Source organism: Oryctolagus cuniculus, chromosome 7 (assembly GCF_964237555.1).
Source record: "Oryctolagus cuniculus chromosome 7, mOryCun1.1, whole genome shotgun sequence".
Classification (NCBI taxonomy): domain Eukaryota; kingdom Metazoa; phylum Chordata; class Mammalia; order Lagomorpha; family Leporidae; genus Oryctolagus; species Oryctolagus cuniculus.
In genome coordinates, this window is record NC_091438.1 from 4280671 (window position 1) to 4299172 (window position 18502).

The 18502-nt window shown below is 36.8% G+C and overlaps 1 protein-coding gene across 6 annotated transcripts in view; it reads right to left on the reverse strand.

Moving 5' to 3' along the window:
* Positions 1–18502, reverse strand: part of COP1 (COP1 E3 ubiquitin ligase) — a 209089-nt gene that overhangs the window by 100225 nt on the left and 90362 nt on the right. For all 6 annotated transcript variants that reach the window (XR_011390253.1, XM_051856981.2, XM_051856979.2 and 3 more), the window contains 2 exons: positions 5635–5749; positions 1186–1321 (listed from right to left, as the gene is read on the reverse strand). Coding sequence is in view for 5 of the 6 variants with exons in the window: in XM_051856981.2 (XP_051712941.1) it covers positions 1186–1321; positions 5635–5749 (251 nt within the window). In the remaining variant the exon portion in view is untranslated. The remainder of the gene's footprint in view (positions 1–1185; positions 1322–5634; positions 5750–18502) is intronic.

The following is an 18502-nucleotide window of genomic DNA, read 5'->3' on the forward strand; positions in this document are numbered from 1 at the left end:
CACACTAAGTAACCAACATTAGCTATATTTCATGCTATTTTGCAGTAGTAATTACTCTTCTACAATGTAATGATGCAACATATTAAATTCAAAATTATCTGTCTTCTCTAACACTTAATTCTCTTCCTAAAAAAATCATTAAACTCTCTATTTTGAGAAGTCTATAAAATGAATTTATTACCAATAATGTGTTCAAATATGAGAAATTAAGAAAAGGCAAAATATCACCAGGGATGTGAAAGCTGTGAAGCCCTTTCATTTCTTTAGTTATAGCATCCTTTCTTGCTATCTATTAGTCTTCATCTGTCCTACATAACAAATTTTGAAAATTGGGAAATTCTCTTTCAGAAATGCTAATTCAATGCAATTAAGAGAAAAGAATAGATGCGAAAATGTGGATGGATGCTAAAGTTAACTTTAAATTTTTAATTGATATATTTTCATGTAACTAACCTAACTTTCAATAAGTGATATGCTCAAACTAAAATCTCATTTAGGCCTTCCTAAGACAATAAATTTCTCCTTTACAATGCATAGTGCTTTGATATAAATGTCTTGGTATGATCAAACTTTATTAGAATTTTTTAAAATCCAGGATTATACTAAAGCAAGCTAAAAGGGCTTTCAAGTAATGACAAAAAAGGAATGATTCTCATTTTTGAATGAAAAGCAATCTCACATCTTCTAGAGATGCTATTATTATAACATGATATTAAGAAAGAAGTTTTGATATTTTTTAAATGGAAGAAGAAAATACAGGCTAAATTCATGATGTTCTGGGACACAGATCAACACAACTAGAGAGCTCTCATTTGAATTACAAGGTATAGCCACATAATTATAGACCAGTGTATACATGAAGTCAATATTATAAATAACCTTTGATAGTTATTTTATTTACTAACTTCCAGAAAAATGAAGTGTAGACCTGTGATTAAAATTAGACCTAAATACTATAAGAGAACCAACTGTAATCCTGTTAGATGGATACTATTAATCATTCCATTATGAACAAATTTAGGAGTAGGGAGATTTAGAAACTTACCTAAGATCACAAAACTTTAAGTTGGCAGATAAATTCAGAATTCAGGTGTTTAATAAAAATGCTATACTTGATATTAAAATACAATTAGATTCTTAGTATTCTTACAAATGATAATAGTAAGGAGTGTGCTCAACACTTACCTAGAGACTATGCTGGAGCCATTATAGAGATCACTAGCATATGACAACGTGGCCAAAGGTCGTACTGAATTATATCGAGTAAACTTGGATAAGCATTCCTGAAATTCATCCAGTTGGCTTGCAGTTCGACTGTCATCTATATGACAAAAACAAAACAGATGAATGCAATTATAAAGTTAAGTCAAAGATCAATAGTCACAGGTTGAAAAATATATTCTAAATGCAAAAAGCACTCTTTAAAAGACTAGTTTGCACAAATTAATGTGAACTTTTGATCTTACTAAAAAGTCTTGGTGGCTCTTTACAGAGAATGTGTCTTTCAACATCAATAGTAATTCTCTTTTCTTTCTTTTATCCATAATTTCTTGGAAAAGCAAAAAAAAAAAAAAAAAAAAAGATGGTTCTGGGGAAGAGAAACTATTCATTAGAGTAAAAATCTCTGACAATGGGGAAGAGTAATATATACACGAGTCAGGGTATACCCATGTTTATTTATTGCCAAAGCCCTGTTCAAACTTTATATACTTTAAAACAAAAATAGTTTTTTAATTTACAAAATTTGCTCATGAGGCCAGCGCAGTGGCGCAGCAGATTAAAGCCCTGGCCTGAGTGCCAGCATCCCATATGGGTGCCGGTTCTAGTCCCGGCTGCTCCTCTTCCAATCCAGCTCTCTGCTATGGCCTGGGAAATCAGTAGAAGATGGCTCAGGTCCTTGGGCCCCTGCACCTGTGTGGGAGACCCGGGAGAAGTTCCTGGCTCCTGGCTTCGGATCTGCGCAGCTCTGGCGGTTGCAGCCATCTGGGGAGTGAACCAGCGGATGGAGGACCTCTCTCTCTGTCTCTGCCTCCCTCTGTAACTCTTTCAATTAAATAAAATAAATCTTTTTTCTTTTCTTATATATATATATATTTTTTTTTTTTTTTGACAGGCAGAGTGGACAGTGAGAGAGAGACAGAGAGAAAGGTCTTCCTTTTGCCGTTGGTTCACCTTCCAATGGCCGCCGCGGCCGGCACACTGCGGCCGGCGCACCGTGCCTATGCAAAGGCAGGAGCCAGGTGCTTCCTCCTGGTCTCCCATGGGGTGCAGGGCCCAAGCACTTGGGCCATCCTCCACTGCACTCCCGGGCCATAGCAGAGAGCTGGCCTGGAAGAGGGGCAACCGGGAAAGAATCTGGTGTCCCGACCGGGACTAGAACCCGGTGTGCCGGTGCCGCAGGTGGAGGATTAGCCTATTGAGCCACGGCGCCGGCAAATAAAATAAATCTTTAAAAAAATAAAAATAAAAAATTTGCTCACATAATACTTTCAAGTGTTTCAAATCCTGTTACAAGAACACAATAAGAAACTGTGATGTATGAATTACTAATCCTCAAACATAAATTAAAAATATTTGAAGTGACTTTCATTTATCATAAAGGAAAAAAACACTGTCACTCAATGTCATGGTGGAGAATACAACAGTAATTCTGTCCATGAGAACACTGCATAAATACTATAAGTACCACTTCAGCAAACCACTCAGAGCCAAGGCATGTAGCATTAAATCATACAATCAGCTTAGGAAGTACCTGACAATAAATAAGGCTAATCTATGTTGCAGTATGTCTGCAGGCCTATATTGAAAGTGCTAATAAAAAAAAATCACTTGAAGTTCAGACTTATATTTTTCTTTCCAAAGAATGAAAAGAACAACACCGTTATTTTAGCTTCCTAGATTAAAAAAGTTTGTTACAGACTATCTTTCCATAATTTCTTCCTTATTTTACACTTATCCACATACATACATACAACTTTTTTTAGGTAAACAATCATAATTCCCCTCTTTAAATATCATCTGAAGGTGATAGTGGGCACTTGCAATGCAGTTCAGATGAAAGAATCATTCACTTGAAAGACTTATAAGACTATGACATACATGCAAAAAATTTATTTTATCTGGAAGGCTAAGGTTATCTTGAAAATAACTGTTGGCATGTAGAAATTTTAAAATTATCACAAAATTATAAATACTTGAGAAAACTAAGTAAGCCTTTGTTTCTGATGTTTTTCAAACTGTAAAGATTTAAACACTAAGCAAATCTATCAACCTGTATTACAAATGTCTAAGTTTGTAGTGCTTCTATTTTAAAAACAAAAGAAAGAACCTAACTAGCATTTAATATCATAGTGATATCAAGATAAAGCCCCTATTCCAAAAAATTATTTCCAGGAAATTTAACAACTTATACATAAAACATGGGTTACTGTAAAAGAAAAAAAAATCATCCACTGTACTATAGAGTAGCCTGAATATAATAGGTAATTGGTTCTTTTAAGTTTTATTATTGTATAATATAATAAATACTGGAAAGATAGTTACTTTACATTTATAAAGCTTTAACATTAATCAATTATTTTGAGAATACACAATCATAAGCATTCAAGTATATGTATTCTATTGAAGTCCATAATCCTTTTCTATGGTAACTAGACCTTTCCTTATTATGCAAGCTCATTAACAGAACCATAAAACTAATTCAGTATTTAAAAGAATAGCAATTAACTTTCAGTTACGTTGTTACGAAAAGGTAAGATTTTGTTGGCTTGGTTGTTTTACGATCAACATCTAATACAAATCTGCTGACCTATCACCTCTCTTATGTGTTCTCAACTACCTTTACTGCTGTATAGCATGCCTATCGTGCTAGTGACTTAAAGATCATTATTGGGGCTGGCGTTGTGGATAAAGGGTAGAGCTACTGCTTGCAATGCCAGCATCCCATATGGGAGCAGGTTTCAGTCCTGGCTACTACGCTTCTGATTCAGTTACCTGCTAATGTGCCTGGAAAAAAAGCAGAGGATGGCCCAAGTGCCTGGGCCCCTGCACCCACGTGGGAGACCAAGAAGAAGCTCCTAGTTTGGCCTGGTCCTGGCTGTTGTGTCCATTTAGGGAGTGAACCAGCAGACAGAAGATCCTTCGCTTTCTTTGTGTCTCCCTTCTTCTCTCTGTAACTCTGCCTTTCAAATAAATCAATCTCTTAAAAAAATTAATAATGTTGCCTACCTCAATCTCTTTTTCTACTCTTTTTGTTTTTTAATAACTGCCACATGGTCTACAATTGTATTTCGACATAGTACCATCAAATAACAGGAAAACGTTAACAAGAACTCTCTTCCACATAGAATGCAGTTCTCAGTCCACTTTCAATTTAGCAGCTTCTTACTGTAGTTTCTACTTACAGACTATTACAGAGGTTAACAAGGAGTTAGAGTCTGAGCCAAGAAATGACAGCTTTCTATGTGTAAAAGTTGCTTATCAATAGTTTTAAACTTATTCAAAAAAATATCTTGGCTTCCTCTAATCTTCCTAGAAAAAACACTACGTAAATCCAATACAAGGACTTTCAAAATGTGTATAAAAAAAGGAATTAAAAATGTGAAACATTTTTAAGTTCACACATAATTATTTAAAATAATATCCATCATCATGACATTTTTGAAGATACTTTGCACATTTTTCTCTCTACTACCAAACCTCATATAAATTTGTGTAAAAGATTTAAAAAATATATAGATTTTAATAATATTTTTTCAAGAGAAAATTAAGGCCTAGTTTTAAACAACAATAAAAAACAAGGCATATTTTTCTTTGGTAGCCTTAGGGCATGTGTACTAATGACATCAATTAACAAAATAGCCAAGAAATGCCAAACGCTGTGCTTCACATAAATGACGTGTATCCCCTAAATAAACCTTTAATGTAGGTATTGAAGTCACCACTTCACCAGTGAGCATAGATGCTAAGAACGGTTGAAGAACAGGGAGTTTTATTACTTCTCCACATCAGCGCACTCTATGCCACCACATCATATCTTGGCATACGTCACCTCTTCTACCTTGAACATGTTTCCAATTACTTTTCCCAGTTAATCCCTAATAGCCCAAATACAACTTCTCCAAAATCTTGACAGGATTCCATCTCTCCATTTTCAACGCTGCCTGGCTTTCCCCTATTTGTAGAATAGGAGATTTCTTCTCTATTACTATAACATCCTTTACATATTTAAGTAACACATAGTATCACACAGAATTATGACTTACTTGCTGCTTTCTCCCTTTACAGTAAGAACTGGTTCTTCTACCTTTCTATCCTCAGCAGTGCTCAGAACTTAATGGTGACTAGGTAACTTAATATTTTTATTTTTGCTAGCTATATGTTTATGGCTGCTTTTCCAAGCTTTATACAACTTATTATATGAAATTAAAAACTTTCAAACAGATAGCAAAAATCACCACTAAAAAGCAATATTCTCCAATCTCTCTCAGAATCTCCATACTGCTTTGAAAGACTACGTAAAAAATGCAAACTTATCCTTTGCAGCTAGAACTTTCCAAAAATCCAGCATAAAAACCTAGAAATAGATCTGAAATATGAATTTCAGATACTTTAAGAGGCGTCCTGAACATGTACCTGAGATACGAGACATCCTTGTAGAAAAATAACACTGCTCTAGGTCTTCAAAATGAGCAGTGAGTCGTTTTCGTCTTGAAGCTAATGTGCTGATATACCAAGGCTGTTTCTTTGTCTAAGGCAATAATAAAAAAAGATATTTATAACTCAGAACAAATCAGACCCTTTTATACAGAATATTATCCAAATGTTTGTATATTTATAAGTATCTAAAGTTCATCACAATAAAATGATTACAAATGGTGAAAAACCATGGTTTCTAGATATTTTCTGATTTCTCTTTTAAAGTGAAAATAGGTACCAAATTTACTAACAGAATGACTAAAACAAAAATGAATTAAAAGATAAGTACTAAATGAGAGTTTTATAAGACTAAAATGAGAAACATCTTAGAACTCTCTGAATTAAATGAAGTGTTATTCTAAAATTTTGAATTTTACGAATCTTAAAAAACAGAAATTATTAGAAAGCAATTATTAAACAGAAAACTATTTTTCATCATCTTTATATTGTAGTCTCACACTGAATTATCAGAACAGCTCCTGATTGTAGGAAATATCCACTTAATACTGATTATTAGATTAAGCAGTAGTAATATTTCTTACTAAAGAGTTTTACTTATTTATTAGAGAACAGAATAACAAAATCAGATAGAAAAAGTCAAAGACAACAATCCAGAAATACAGTGTAAGATACTGTAAACATCAAAGATCCATGATCCTAGGTGTACATTACCTACAAGCTTGTTTAAAAAAAGGCTATTATCTATCTTGAGGCACATAAATAGATAGAGAAGATATATAATGAGATCTTGGAATCACACAATTCACCAACAGGTATAGTCAGAACGTCAAATGCACTACCTCGAGAGTACTAAGTACTATAGTAGACACTGCACAGTGTGCCCTTGCTTTAATCAAACTAGGTGGAAGGTAAGAATCATATTGTGAAGTACTGCTTTACTCACAGGAAAGGAAGATAACTTCCAAAGACATAACAAAGAAGAAGCTGAACTCAGAAAAATGATGGCGAACAAAGTACAACAGCACAGGACAGTGGGGAAAAGAGGACAGTCGTTAGTCTGGGGACAAAAGCCTGCTTACCAAGTCCTTCACTGCAATTTGGCAACCACCCCACGCAAGGAAACCTAACACAGAATTTGCAAACTAGAAGAGATATCTAAAGGAATTACCTACAATGAAAGTCAGAAACCAGAAAGCTTGAAAGAAATGATATGAGAAATAAAAGATGGAATAATGATTTGAAATATGGCCAGAGTATCAGAAGAAGAGTGCAACAGGTTCAATAAAGAAGTGTTTAAAGAACTGGTAGCTGGAAATCTTCCAGAACTGGAAAGAAACATGAACACACAGACACAGAAACTATTCCTACCAAGCAGGATGACTAAGAGGAAGTCTAAAATTCGAGCCATTATGTTTTTGTCCAACGGCATAAAGAAGATCTGAAAACTCAAACAGAAAAGATAACTTATTTAAAAGATTAACTTACTTAATTATTTAATAATAAAGAGGCAAAATACTTTTAAAAGCAATAGAAGAAGACAGAACACAACATACTTTGATTATCATCAAAAATTGAGGAAAAATAACTCCAGTCTAAAATTCAGGACCCGATAAAACTATCTTGCAAAATGAACAAAATATATTTTCCTATGCATGAAAACAGTTTATAACCAATGAGCCAAATCTAAAGGAATTTCTGAAATTGTGTGTGGTACCTGAAATACACATAACAAAAACTAGAAGGTCTAAGACACAAAACTGAGAGAGCAAGAAAACTACCAACCAAATAAATGATTCTAAATATTGCTGCCAATTATAATAGTGATTTGTGGGGTTTAGAAAATACCTGTATATATACATACATAGCATAGACATCACACAGAAGTGAGGAAAATCTGGGTTTTGAAGTGACTATATTTTTCAGGAAAGTAATTAAGATACTGATTAAGAATAGACTGTTTAGATGACAAATGTGGATTAATTTCAAGGATAACTACTGAAAGGATCGTAACACAACAGGTAGCATTCAAATCTGTAGAGGGGTAGTGAGAGGAATAAATATAAGAAAAAAATCAAAATGTGAGGAAATAGCAAAAATAAGGAGTAAAACAGAGAGAAACTACATCAGTATTCATAATAATCTAAATGGAAACACGCACCAATCGAAATAGTGATAGAACTCATTTTCTGAAAACATAACCGCAGGCTATCTGCCAAAGAAACATCTAAAACATAAACAAACAGAGATTTTGGAGACAATATGAAAGATAATAGGAAAATATTAACTGAAAAAAATAGAATCAAGATGTAAAGGATGGAAACAACACTGCATAACAAAAAAAACATTTTATTCAACAACAATAGATATGTCTATTTGTAATAAAACAGCCTCCAAAATGTAGAGAGTAGAAATTTCCAGTGAAGTCAACAAATCTACCAACACAGTAGGAGATAAGCTTTTTCAAATCAATTCAAAGAGTATTCCAGTAACACATATTTAGTCAAACACAAAAGTTTGATTTAATAAATACAAATAAACCACTGTACTCAGTTATACAATGTGTGTTCTTGAGCACACATGAGACTTTTACAAAAACTGTGTTGTATGCTACTGGAAAATGTTGATGACCTTGACAAAAACTAGTATTTCTCAAATGATGCATGAAAAGCAGCAATTATAAAATAAAATGTGATAAATTCCATGAAATAGAAGTTAAAAACACATGTTTATCAACATCATTATTAAAAAGTTGAGAAAAGAAGCAAATTGTAAGAAGATTTTTTTTTCTTTCTTTCTTTTTTTTTTTTTTTTTTTGACAGGTAGAGTTAGAGAGAGAGAGAAACAGAGAGAAAGGTCTTCCTTCCTTGGTTCACCCCCAAAATGGCTGCTATGGCCAGTGCACTGCACCGATCCAAAGCCAGTAGCTAGGTGCTTCTCCTGGTCTCCCATGCAGGTGCAGGGCCCAAGCACTGGGCCATCTTCCACTGTACTCCTGGGCCACAGCAGAGAGCTGGACTGGAAGAGGAGCAACCAGGACAGAACCGGCGCCCCAACCGGGACTAGAACCTGGGGTGCAGGTGGAGGATTAGCCTAGTGAGCTGCGGTGCCAGCCAAGAAGATATTTCTAACACATAGAAAGGAATGATTGTTATTCAGGATACATTTATTTTAAAAGAACTACAAGCAAATGAGAAAGGCCAACACACACACTCACAAATTGTAGAAGACACGAACATGAAACACCATTTCACTAAAGATCAAACCATGAATGGCCAACAGTGAGACCTAGTACCAGATAAAGCCCAAAGGTCAGTTCTTGCAGACTCAGCCTTTAGAGCTGGTGCAGCATCAGGCAGAGACACACATTCTAGCGGGATGGACTCTTTTCAGTGTGTGTCATCGCCAGCCTCAAATGGGCTTGGTAAATACACCTGACATCCTAGGATCAACTGACTGTGTTACTCAGCCTAGTACCAGCCTGGGCAGATAAGGGGATGCCTTTATCTTTCTCCCAATCCTGGGCAGACTACAATGGAACCATAGGACCTTGTCTTGAGATTCAGTGCTGGGAAGCAAAGCTAAACATTGGGCAGATTCTAATGGGCCCATTCATAGATCCATGTCTGTAGACAGAGTCTCTAGACTTGCCCCAAGTCTAGAGTCTGCATCCTGCTAAGACAGACAGACTTGTTTTGGAGTGTATCATTACCAGCTTCACTAGGGTGGCATGTACCCCCAAGATTGCACAGGGCATGATGACTGTGGAGACCCAGGTATGGCTGACCTAGTGCCACCATAGGCAGAGGAAGGGCTGTCTCTATCACCCCTCCTATGACCTCAGGCAGCAACCATCACAGACTGCATGGAAACCCAGTGCTAGGCTGGTAAAACTCAACACTGAGCATTGGAATCCTAATGACCCCTGTTCCCAGGCAGTGCTTGCTTTGGTACCATGTACAGTTCTGTGACCCTAGTTGATCAGTCTTACACCCCAGCCAGCATCACCAATGGCATGTGGGAATGGCAAGAAGTAGGGTGGTTTCTGTCCTACCTCCAAGGAATGGTGCAAATGGGCTTTAGTCTCCAGGTATAATCTAGCATCAAGGCTTTGATCTAAGTCTATGTTAGCTCCAGGAAGGGGTTTATAGGGATGGAATACACCTTTTTAGGCACTCCCACAGTTCATTCTGAACAATATCCCAAATGTGTACTTAAAACAAATTTGAGCTTGGAAAGCACACAGGACTGAAACAATGAAAAAACATTCACAGCATATCAAAAGCAAAACTACATTTGGGATGCTAGCTAGTACTTATATAGCAGAAATGTCCAACAACTCAGAGAAACTAAGAAATTGCTTAGAATTTCTAGAAGAATAGCCATAATGAAGCCAGATTACTATAATCAGTCTTTCACTGTGCAGATGATGTCATACACCAACAAACCTCAAGAACGTCCAGGGAATCAGGATGTCACCTAATGAACAAAAAAATGTCCCAGAGGGGCCGGCACTGTGTCACAGCGGGTCACACTGCTGTCTACAGTGCTGGCATACCATCTGTGCATCAGTGCACATTTCAGCTGCTCCACTTCTGGTCCAGCTCCCAGTTAATGTGTCTGGGAAAGCAGCAGAAGACGGTTGAAGTGTTTGGGACCCTGCTCCCACATGGGACAACTGGAAGAAGCTCTTGGCTCCTGGCTTTGGCCTGGCTCAGCCCTGGCTATTGCAGCCATTTTGGGACTTAACCAGCGGATGGAAGATCGATCGATCTCGCTCTCTCTCTCTCTCCTTCTATTTCTGTAATACTGTCAAATCAATCAGTCTTTAAAAAAAAAAAAAGGCACCAGAAATAACCATCTAGGAATCAAAATTTTCAAATGCTAAATAACCTCAAAATAGCTATCCTAAGGCAACTCAGTGAACTTCAAGAGAACACAAAGAAGCAATTTAATATTCTAACAGAACTGAAAAAGATGGAAGCGTTTTTTTTTTTAAAGGTTTATTTATTTATTCGAGAGGCAGAGTTAGAGAGAGAGAGAGAGAGAGAGAGAATCTTCCATCTACTGGTTCACTCCCCAAATGGTTGCAATGGCTGGAGCTGAGCTGATCCGAGAGAGCGAGAGAGCAAGCGAGCGAGAGAGAGAGAGATCTTCCATCTACTGGTTCACTCCCCAAATGGTTGCAATGGCTGGAGCTGAGCTGATCTGAAGCTGGGAGCCAGGAGCTTCTTTTGGGTCCCCATACAGGTGTAGGGGCCCAAGCAGTTGGGCTTTCTTCAACTGCTTTCCCAGGCCATAAAAGAGAGCTGGATTGGAAGTGGAGCAGCCAGGACTTGAACCGTTGCCCATGTGGAATTCCGGCACTGCAGGTGGTGGCATTACTGGCTACTCCACAGCTCCCCCAAGAAGTAATTTTTAAAAAATCAAAATCATTCTTCAAATGAAAAGTACATAAGTAAAATTTACAACGTGTCAGAAGGCATAAACAGTAAGATAGGTCAAACAGAGGAATTGGTGAACTCAAAGAAACACTATTTGAAAATTCACAGTGGAAGGGGAAAAAAGAGAGCAGTAAGAAGGATAAAGAAAGCTTATGGGAACTTTAGGACAACATGAAGAAAGCAAATATTTGAGTTACTGAAGTTCAAGAGGGACTGGAGAATGCAAAAGAGGCTGGAAGCATATTCAACGAGACAACAACACAAACTTTCTGGAACCTAGAAAAAGACACAACCATCCAGGTACAGGAAGGTCAAGGATCACCAGTCAGTTTCAACACAACCAAGCCTACCCCAACACACATTATAATTAAGCTCTGGAGACCAAAGATAAGATTAACACAAACAGAGGCCTCAATTCACCTGCCTTCAGACTTCTCAGCAGAGACCAGACAGGCCAGGAGGAAATGGGACAGACTTTCACAGTAACAAAGGGAAACAATGGCCAGTCGGGAATACTGTGCTTGGGGCTGGTGTTGTGGCACAGCAGGTGAAGCTGCCATCTGCAAGGCCAGCATCCATACAGGAGCACCAGTTTGAGTCCTGGCTGCTCTGCTTCAATCCAGCTAACCTGACTATGAAGGAAAAGGAAGACAGCCCAACAGAGAAGGGGGGAAATTTAAAACTTTCTTGAAATGAATGGAAATGGAACAAAATTATCAAAACCTGTGGGATGCAGCAAAGCAGTACTAAGAAGGAAATTTATAGCAATCAAAAAAGCAGAAAGATCTCTAATAGATGACTTATTACTATGTCTTGAGGAACTAGAAAAACAAGAGCAAATCAAACCCAATATTATTAAAGAGGAAAAAAAATTAGAACAGAAATAGATGGCAGAGACAAAAAATTACAACAAAATATCAATGAGGAGAGAACTGATTCTTTGAAAAGACAAACAAAATTGGCAAACCCTTTGCTGGACTAATTGAAAAAAAGGAGAGAAGATTCAAATACCTAAAATCAGACAAGAAAAGGAACTCAAACTGACACCACAGAAAATACAAAGGATCGTTGGGGCTTACTATTTGCCCAAAAATTGATAACCTAGAAGAAATGGACAAATTCCTGGAAACATAAAACTTTCTAAGATCAAATCATGAAGATACAACATATCTAAACAGACCAAAAATGAACAGCAAGATTAAAACTATAATAAAAAGTCACCCATCAAAGAAAAGTCCAAGACTACATGGCTTCAATGCTGATTTCCACAAAACCTTTAAAGAAAACACCAAATCTTCTTAAATTATTCCAAAACAGAATAGGAAGGAATTCTTCCAAACTCATTTGACAAGGTGTTATTATCTTACATCAAAACCTTTGCACTGCCTGACTTTAAAATATATAGCTACTACAATTTAAACAGCACTGTATTGGCATAAAAAGAAGATACACATTTCAATGAAACAAAATGGAAACTTGTAAACCAATGCATTTACAGTCTGTGAATGCACTGGGAAAAGGACAGAGTTTTCAATAAATGGTGCTGAGAAAACTGAATGTTTAAATGCAAAGAATAAAACTATACTCCTATGTTTCACTATGTACAAAAATCAACTCAAAATGGATTAAAGACCTAAATGTTGGACCTGAATCTTTGCAAGTACTAACAAAATACAAAAACAAACATTAAAAAAAATAGGGGAAATGCCTCAGGATATTGGAATGGGCAAAGATTTTTTGGATCAGATCCCAAAAGGACAACAAACAAAAGTAAAAATAAACTAATGGGATTGCATTACAGTGAACAGCTTCTGCACAGCAAAGGAAACAACAGAGTGAACAGACAACCTACAAAGTGGGAGAAAATATTTGTAGCTATACAACTGACAAGGAGTTAATAACCAGAATATAACAGGAGCTCAGAGAAGTCAATAACAACCACAACCACAACAACCACCAACACACCACCACCGCAAGAACAAGTAATGAAACTTGGGCAGGAAATCTAAAGAAACATTTCTCAAAGGAAGACATCCAAATGGCCAATGGGTACATGAAAAGTGCTCAACATCATGAACCATATGTAAATGCAAATCAAAGTGACAATGAAATAACACCTCGATCCAGTTTGATGGCTATTATCACAAAGACAAAATAGGGGCAGGTATTTAGCCTACCAACTAAGACGTAAGTCAAAGTGCCTGGGTTTAATACCAGCTCTGGCTTCTGGATTTAGTTACAGGATTCCTAACACCCACAAAGGACAGTGGATTAAGCTTCTGTCTCCCTACTTTTGGCCCAGTCCAGGCTGTTTCCAGGAATGGAAATTTGCAGTCACTGTGGAAAATAATATAAAGACTCCTCAAAAAACTAAAGACAGAACTACCACATGATTCAGTAATCTCACTATTGAGTATATATCCATGAGAAATAAAATCACTCTGTTGAAGAAACATCTGCACTCCATGTTTATTGAAGCATTATTCAAATAGCCAAGAAATGAAAACAATTCATTGATAAATGGATAAAGAAAATGTAGTACAAATACACAATGGATTACTACTCAGTCATTAACAAGGGTGAAATCTGTCATTTGTGACACTGCCAATGGAACTGGAGGTTATTAAATGAGATAAGGCAAGTACAGTAAGTACAACATGATCTTGTTACTGTACAACATGATCTTGCTTACATGTGCAATCTTTAAAAAACGGCATAATGACAGCTGAGGAGAAAGGGGGAAGGTAGGGATAGGGAATGATTAATGGGAATTAGTTCTGGGGTTCCACTGTACAGAATGACCATAGCTAGTGTTAATGTACTATAAATTTCTCTATTAAAAACAGTACTAGAAGATGGGACTTGGAATGTTTTCACCATAACTAAATGTAAATGTTTGAGGAAATAATTACCCAGAGTAGACACCATGGAATGTATATGGTTTCAAAACATCACATGATATCCTGTAAATATGTACAATTTTTATGTCTGTTAAAACAATCTATAAAAACATAAATTTTCAAAATACTTAGAAACAAGTTATGAAGAAATGGGCAAATCTTACACTCAGTATCAGAAGGGTGTCAATTTTCCCTAAAACAATCTTTAAGTTGAAGGCAGAAATTCTAGGAGTAGACATTCGGTGCACTGGTTAAGATGCTGCTTGGAACACCTGCATCCCATGTTGCAGAGTCTTAGTTCAGGTACCAGCTCCACTTCCAATTCTAGCTTCCCATAAATGTGCACCCTGGGATACAGCACGTGCGGCTCAGGCGGCTGGTCTCTGTCCCGACCTGGGACCCCTGGATTAAGCTCCCTGTTCTTGGATTCAGCCTGCCCGGCCCAGCTCTCTTGCTCTCATCTCATCTCATCTCATCTCATCTCATCTCATCTCACCTTTTCTTTCTCCCTCTCATGATTTTTTTAAGGCAGCTCTAATAAAAATCCAACAAGCATCTTTATAGAGCTAGATAAGTTGATATGTTATTTTGAAAAAGCAAACAGGAGAGACTATTCTGTAAAAAGAAAAATGACAGAAGATTGGTTAGCCCTATCAGATGTTAAAGGGGTATCCTACAAAATGAATAAACACTACTATTCTAAACATGCAGGTGTCATGAAAGACTGAGGTATACCACTTGAGAGGAGATTAAGGAGCCAAGACAAATAAATGCAATAAGTGATTCAGAATTTGTCCTGGGCCAAGAAATATTTTCTTTCTTTTCCAGTAATGGACAAAAAGGCAAAAATGGCAAAAATTTAAATTTTAAAATATTTTAAATTAAAATTATAAACTATCAATCTGTTAATTATCTAACATATCTAATTATACTATGATTACATAAAAATTCTAAATCAAAATCAACAGGCAATTATTGAAATTCCAAAGTATAAAGTAGCTACTTAAGGTTCTTATGTTTCTGGTTACACTTACATTACATTGCTAACAATTTTTTAATAACAACTTTAACTATTAAACATTATTTTTAAGAACAGTAAAATATGGGGCTGGTGTGGTGGCGCAGCAGGTAAAGTCTTTGCCTGTGACACCAGCATCACATATGGCTGCCAGCTCATTTCCCAGCTGCTCCATTTCAGATCCACCTTCCTGCATATGGCCTGGAAAAACGGCAGAATAGGGCCCAAATGTTTGGGCCTTTGCTCCTGACATGGGAGACCCAAATGAAGCTTCTAGCTCCTAGCTTTGGCCTGATCCAGTGCTGACCATCGTGGCCAGCTGGGGAATGAAGCAGAGGATGGAAGATCTCTCTTTGTTTCTCCCTCTTTCTCTGAAATTCCATGAAAATAAATAAATATTTAAAAAAATAAAATTCTCCATCCTGTGGTTGTAGCATAATTTCTACAACTATTCTAAAATGGCTAGGGTATTTATTTTTCCAGAATTTTTGCTTACATAGTTAATACTGGTAATTATAAACTTTATAATTATGTTATTTTATATAGTACTTGGACTCATCTCATACAATATATTCCTACGTGCTTAACTAATAAATCAACATTATCTAACATTTGCCATACTGTCTTCCCAAAAGAATACCAACTTGGAGTCCAGAGTTGTGGCACAGCAGGGTGAGCAGCCACCTGCGACACCAGCAATCCACATGACAGTGGTTCAAGTCCTGGCTGCTCCACTTCCCATCTAGCTCCATGCTAACATGCCTGCGAGAGCAGCAATAGATGGTCCAAAACCAGGATATGGCCATTGCAGCCATTTGGGGAGTGAATCAGTGGATGGAAGATCTCTCTGTCTCTCTCTCTGTAATCTGCTTTTCAAATAAACAATAAATCTTAAAAAACAAAAAATCTTAAAAAACAAAAAAAAAGGCCTATCAATGAGTCTCCCTCTCCTGTCCTTTGCACTCACCATCTTTCACACAGACATACATTCACACTGCAAGTAACAGTACTTACCATTCTGAAACATTCCTTTGATCTTATCCCTATTAGGTGACCTTTGGCATACCTTGTATTATCTCATAATTTGCTTTTATCATTCAGGAAACTGAGTATTATTTCGTATATGCGCTGAACGTATGCATTTTCTGTTTTTAATCATGTCCTCCTTGTTATTTTTTTTTTATCCTACTAGGAGATTTCATTAAAAATTTTTTAAAAAAAGGACATCGAGGTGGAGAATAAAGTGTGTTGTGTGGCAGTTAAGTCACTGCTTGGGAAACCCACGTCCCACATTAGAGTATCTGGTTCCAACCCTGACAATTCCACTTCCAATCCAATTTCTGCTAATGCACATCCTTGAAGGCAACAGATGAAGGCTCAAATATTTGGGTCCCTGCCAACCACATGGGGAACCCAGATGGAGTCCTGGGCTCCAGTCATTTGGGCCCAAAACTGATATTTGTGGGCATTTGGTGAGTGCATAGGGGATGAATCAGTGAAAGGAAGATCTCTCTCCATCTACCTCTTTGTCTCTGTCTTTAGTCCTCCCAAATAAAACAAAAATTTATTAAATAGAATGAAACTGGTATTAAGCCATTTACCTACAACCCTGATACCTCTCCCATTTTAAGTATAAATTTTGTGTTTTTATTTTCTTTAAAGGACAGATTTATTTATTTGAAAGGCAGAGCAACAGAGAGAAAGAGAGACATAAAAATATCTTCTACATTAGGCTTCACCCCTTAAATGGCAACAATGGCCTAGGTTGGACTAGACCACAGCCAGGAGCCTGGGTCTATACTCAGGGTCTCCTAAGTGGGTAGCAGGTGCCCAGGTACTTGGGCCATCTTCCACTGCTTTCCAGGTGCATTAGCAGGGAGCTGGATCTGAGGCTGGGACTTGAACAGGCACATCAACATCACAACAATGCCAGCATGGTACTTTCATATATGTAGGCTTCCTTCTTAATTTCTATTTAGTTCTCTTGTTATTTAAGTCCTTATTTAGCTCATCTGGATTATTTCAGCAAGTGATAAAAAAAGGAGATAAAAAAAGGAGATCAAATATTCCCAGTTGTCACAAACCCATATGTTTAATCTTTCACCATTGATCTACATGTTTATCATTACTAGAGGCCAAACTAAAAATGATCTTTGGTTAGGATGTTTAAGTTTTAACCTGTTCCTTTTGTTACAGCAGTCTTACAGTACATTTTAATATTGATTGGGTAAATGTTCTATCCATTATTAACTCTCATTTATTTTCCCAATAAATTTTAAGATAAGCTGGTCAAATTCTCTGTATTATCATAGCATTACTGTGATTTTTAAAACTCAAAGCTATTAAACAAATAATTATGGTTATCAATGTATCCAAAATAAGTTTTTTTTTTTCAAGATTTATTTATTTATTTGAAAAGAGTTACACAGAGAGAGAACCATCTACTCCCCAGTTGGCTGAAACAGCCAGAGCTGTGCGGATCCAAAGTCAGGAGCCAGGAGCTTCAGGACCTGGGCCACCTTCTATTGCTTTCCCAGGCCATAGCAGAGAACTTGATCAGAAGTAGAGCAGCCAGGACTTGAACAAGCAGCCATTTGGAATGCTGGCACTGTAAGCGGTGGCTTTACCCACTACGCCACAGCACTGGCCCCCAAATTAACTTATAATTGCTTTAATTTAGGGGCTGGTATTGTTGCACAGTTAGTTGAGCAACCACCTTTGAGTTGGCATCCTATGTGCACACTGGTTTGTGAACCGGCTGCTCCACTTCCATTGCAGTTCCCTGCTAATGGCTTAGAATAAGCAACATAAGATGGCCCAAGTGATTAAGTCCATTTCCACCCATGTAGGAGACTTGGAAGAAGCTCCTGGCTCTTGGTTTCAGCTTGGCCCAGTCTTGGCCATTACAGCCATCTGGGGAAGTGAACCAGTGGATGGAACATCCCTGTCTCTCTCTAACACTACCTTTCAAATAAATCTTAGAATTTTTTTTGCTTTGTTTTAGTATTTCTATTTTTTTAGAAATTATATCATTAATACTGCTATTTTGATTAGTATGTATCAGCATAGTCTATTTTTAATCTATTCTGAATCATAACAGATAGTATCAATTTATGTTGTTTATGGATGCTGTATAAAGTTTGTCTTTCTACATTTACTTTCTTACAATAATGTAGATTCTTGAGATAAACAATTATTTATTTACTTTCATTCTTATCTAAAAATGAAGTATGATACAACTATTCACATTGTACTAAGTACTTAAAGTAACATAGAGATAATTTAAAAGTACACACGAAGATGTGCACAAGTTACATGCAAATACTATGCCATTTTATAAAAGGGGCTTTAAAAAATCAGATTCTGGAGTTTGCAACAGGAGGGGTGGGGCCAGGGGGTAACCTGGAACTATTCCCCTGCAGATTCTGAGGGACAACCGTATATTACTTTTGAGAAGTATGGCTTGTACAATTACATGGAAAACT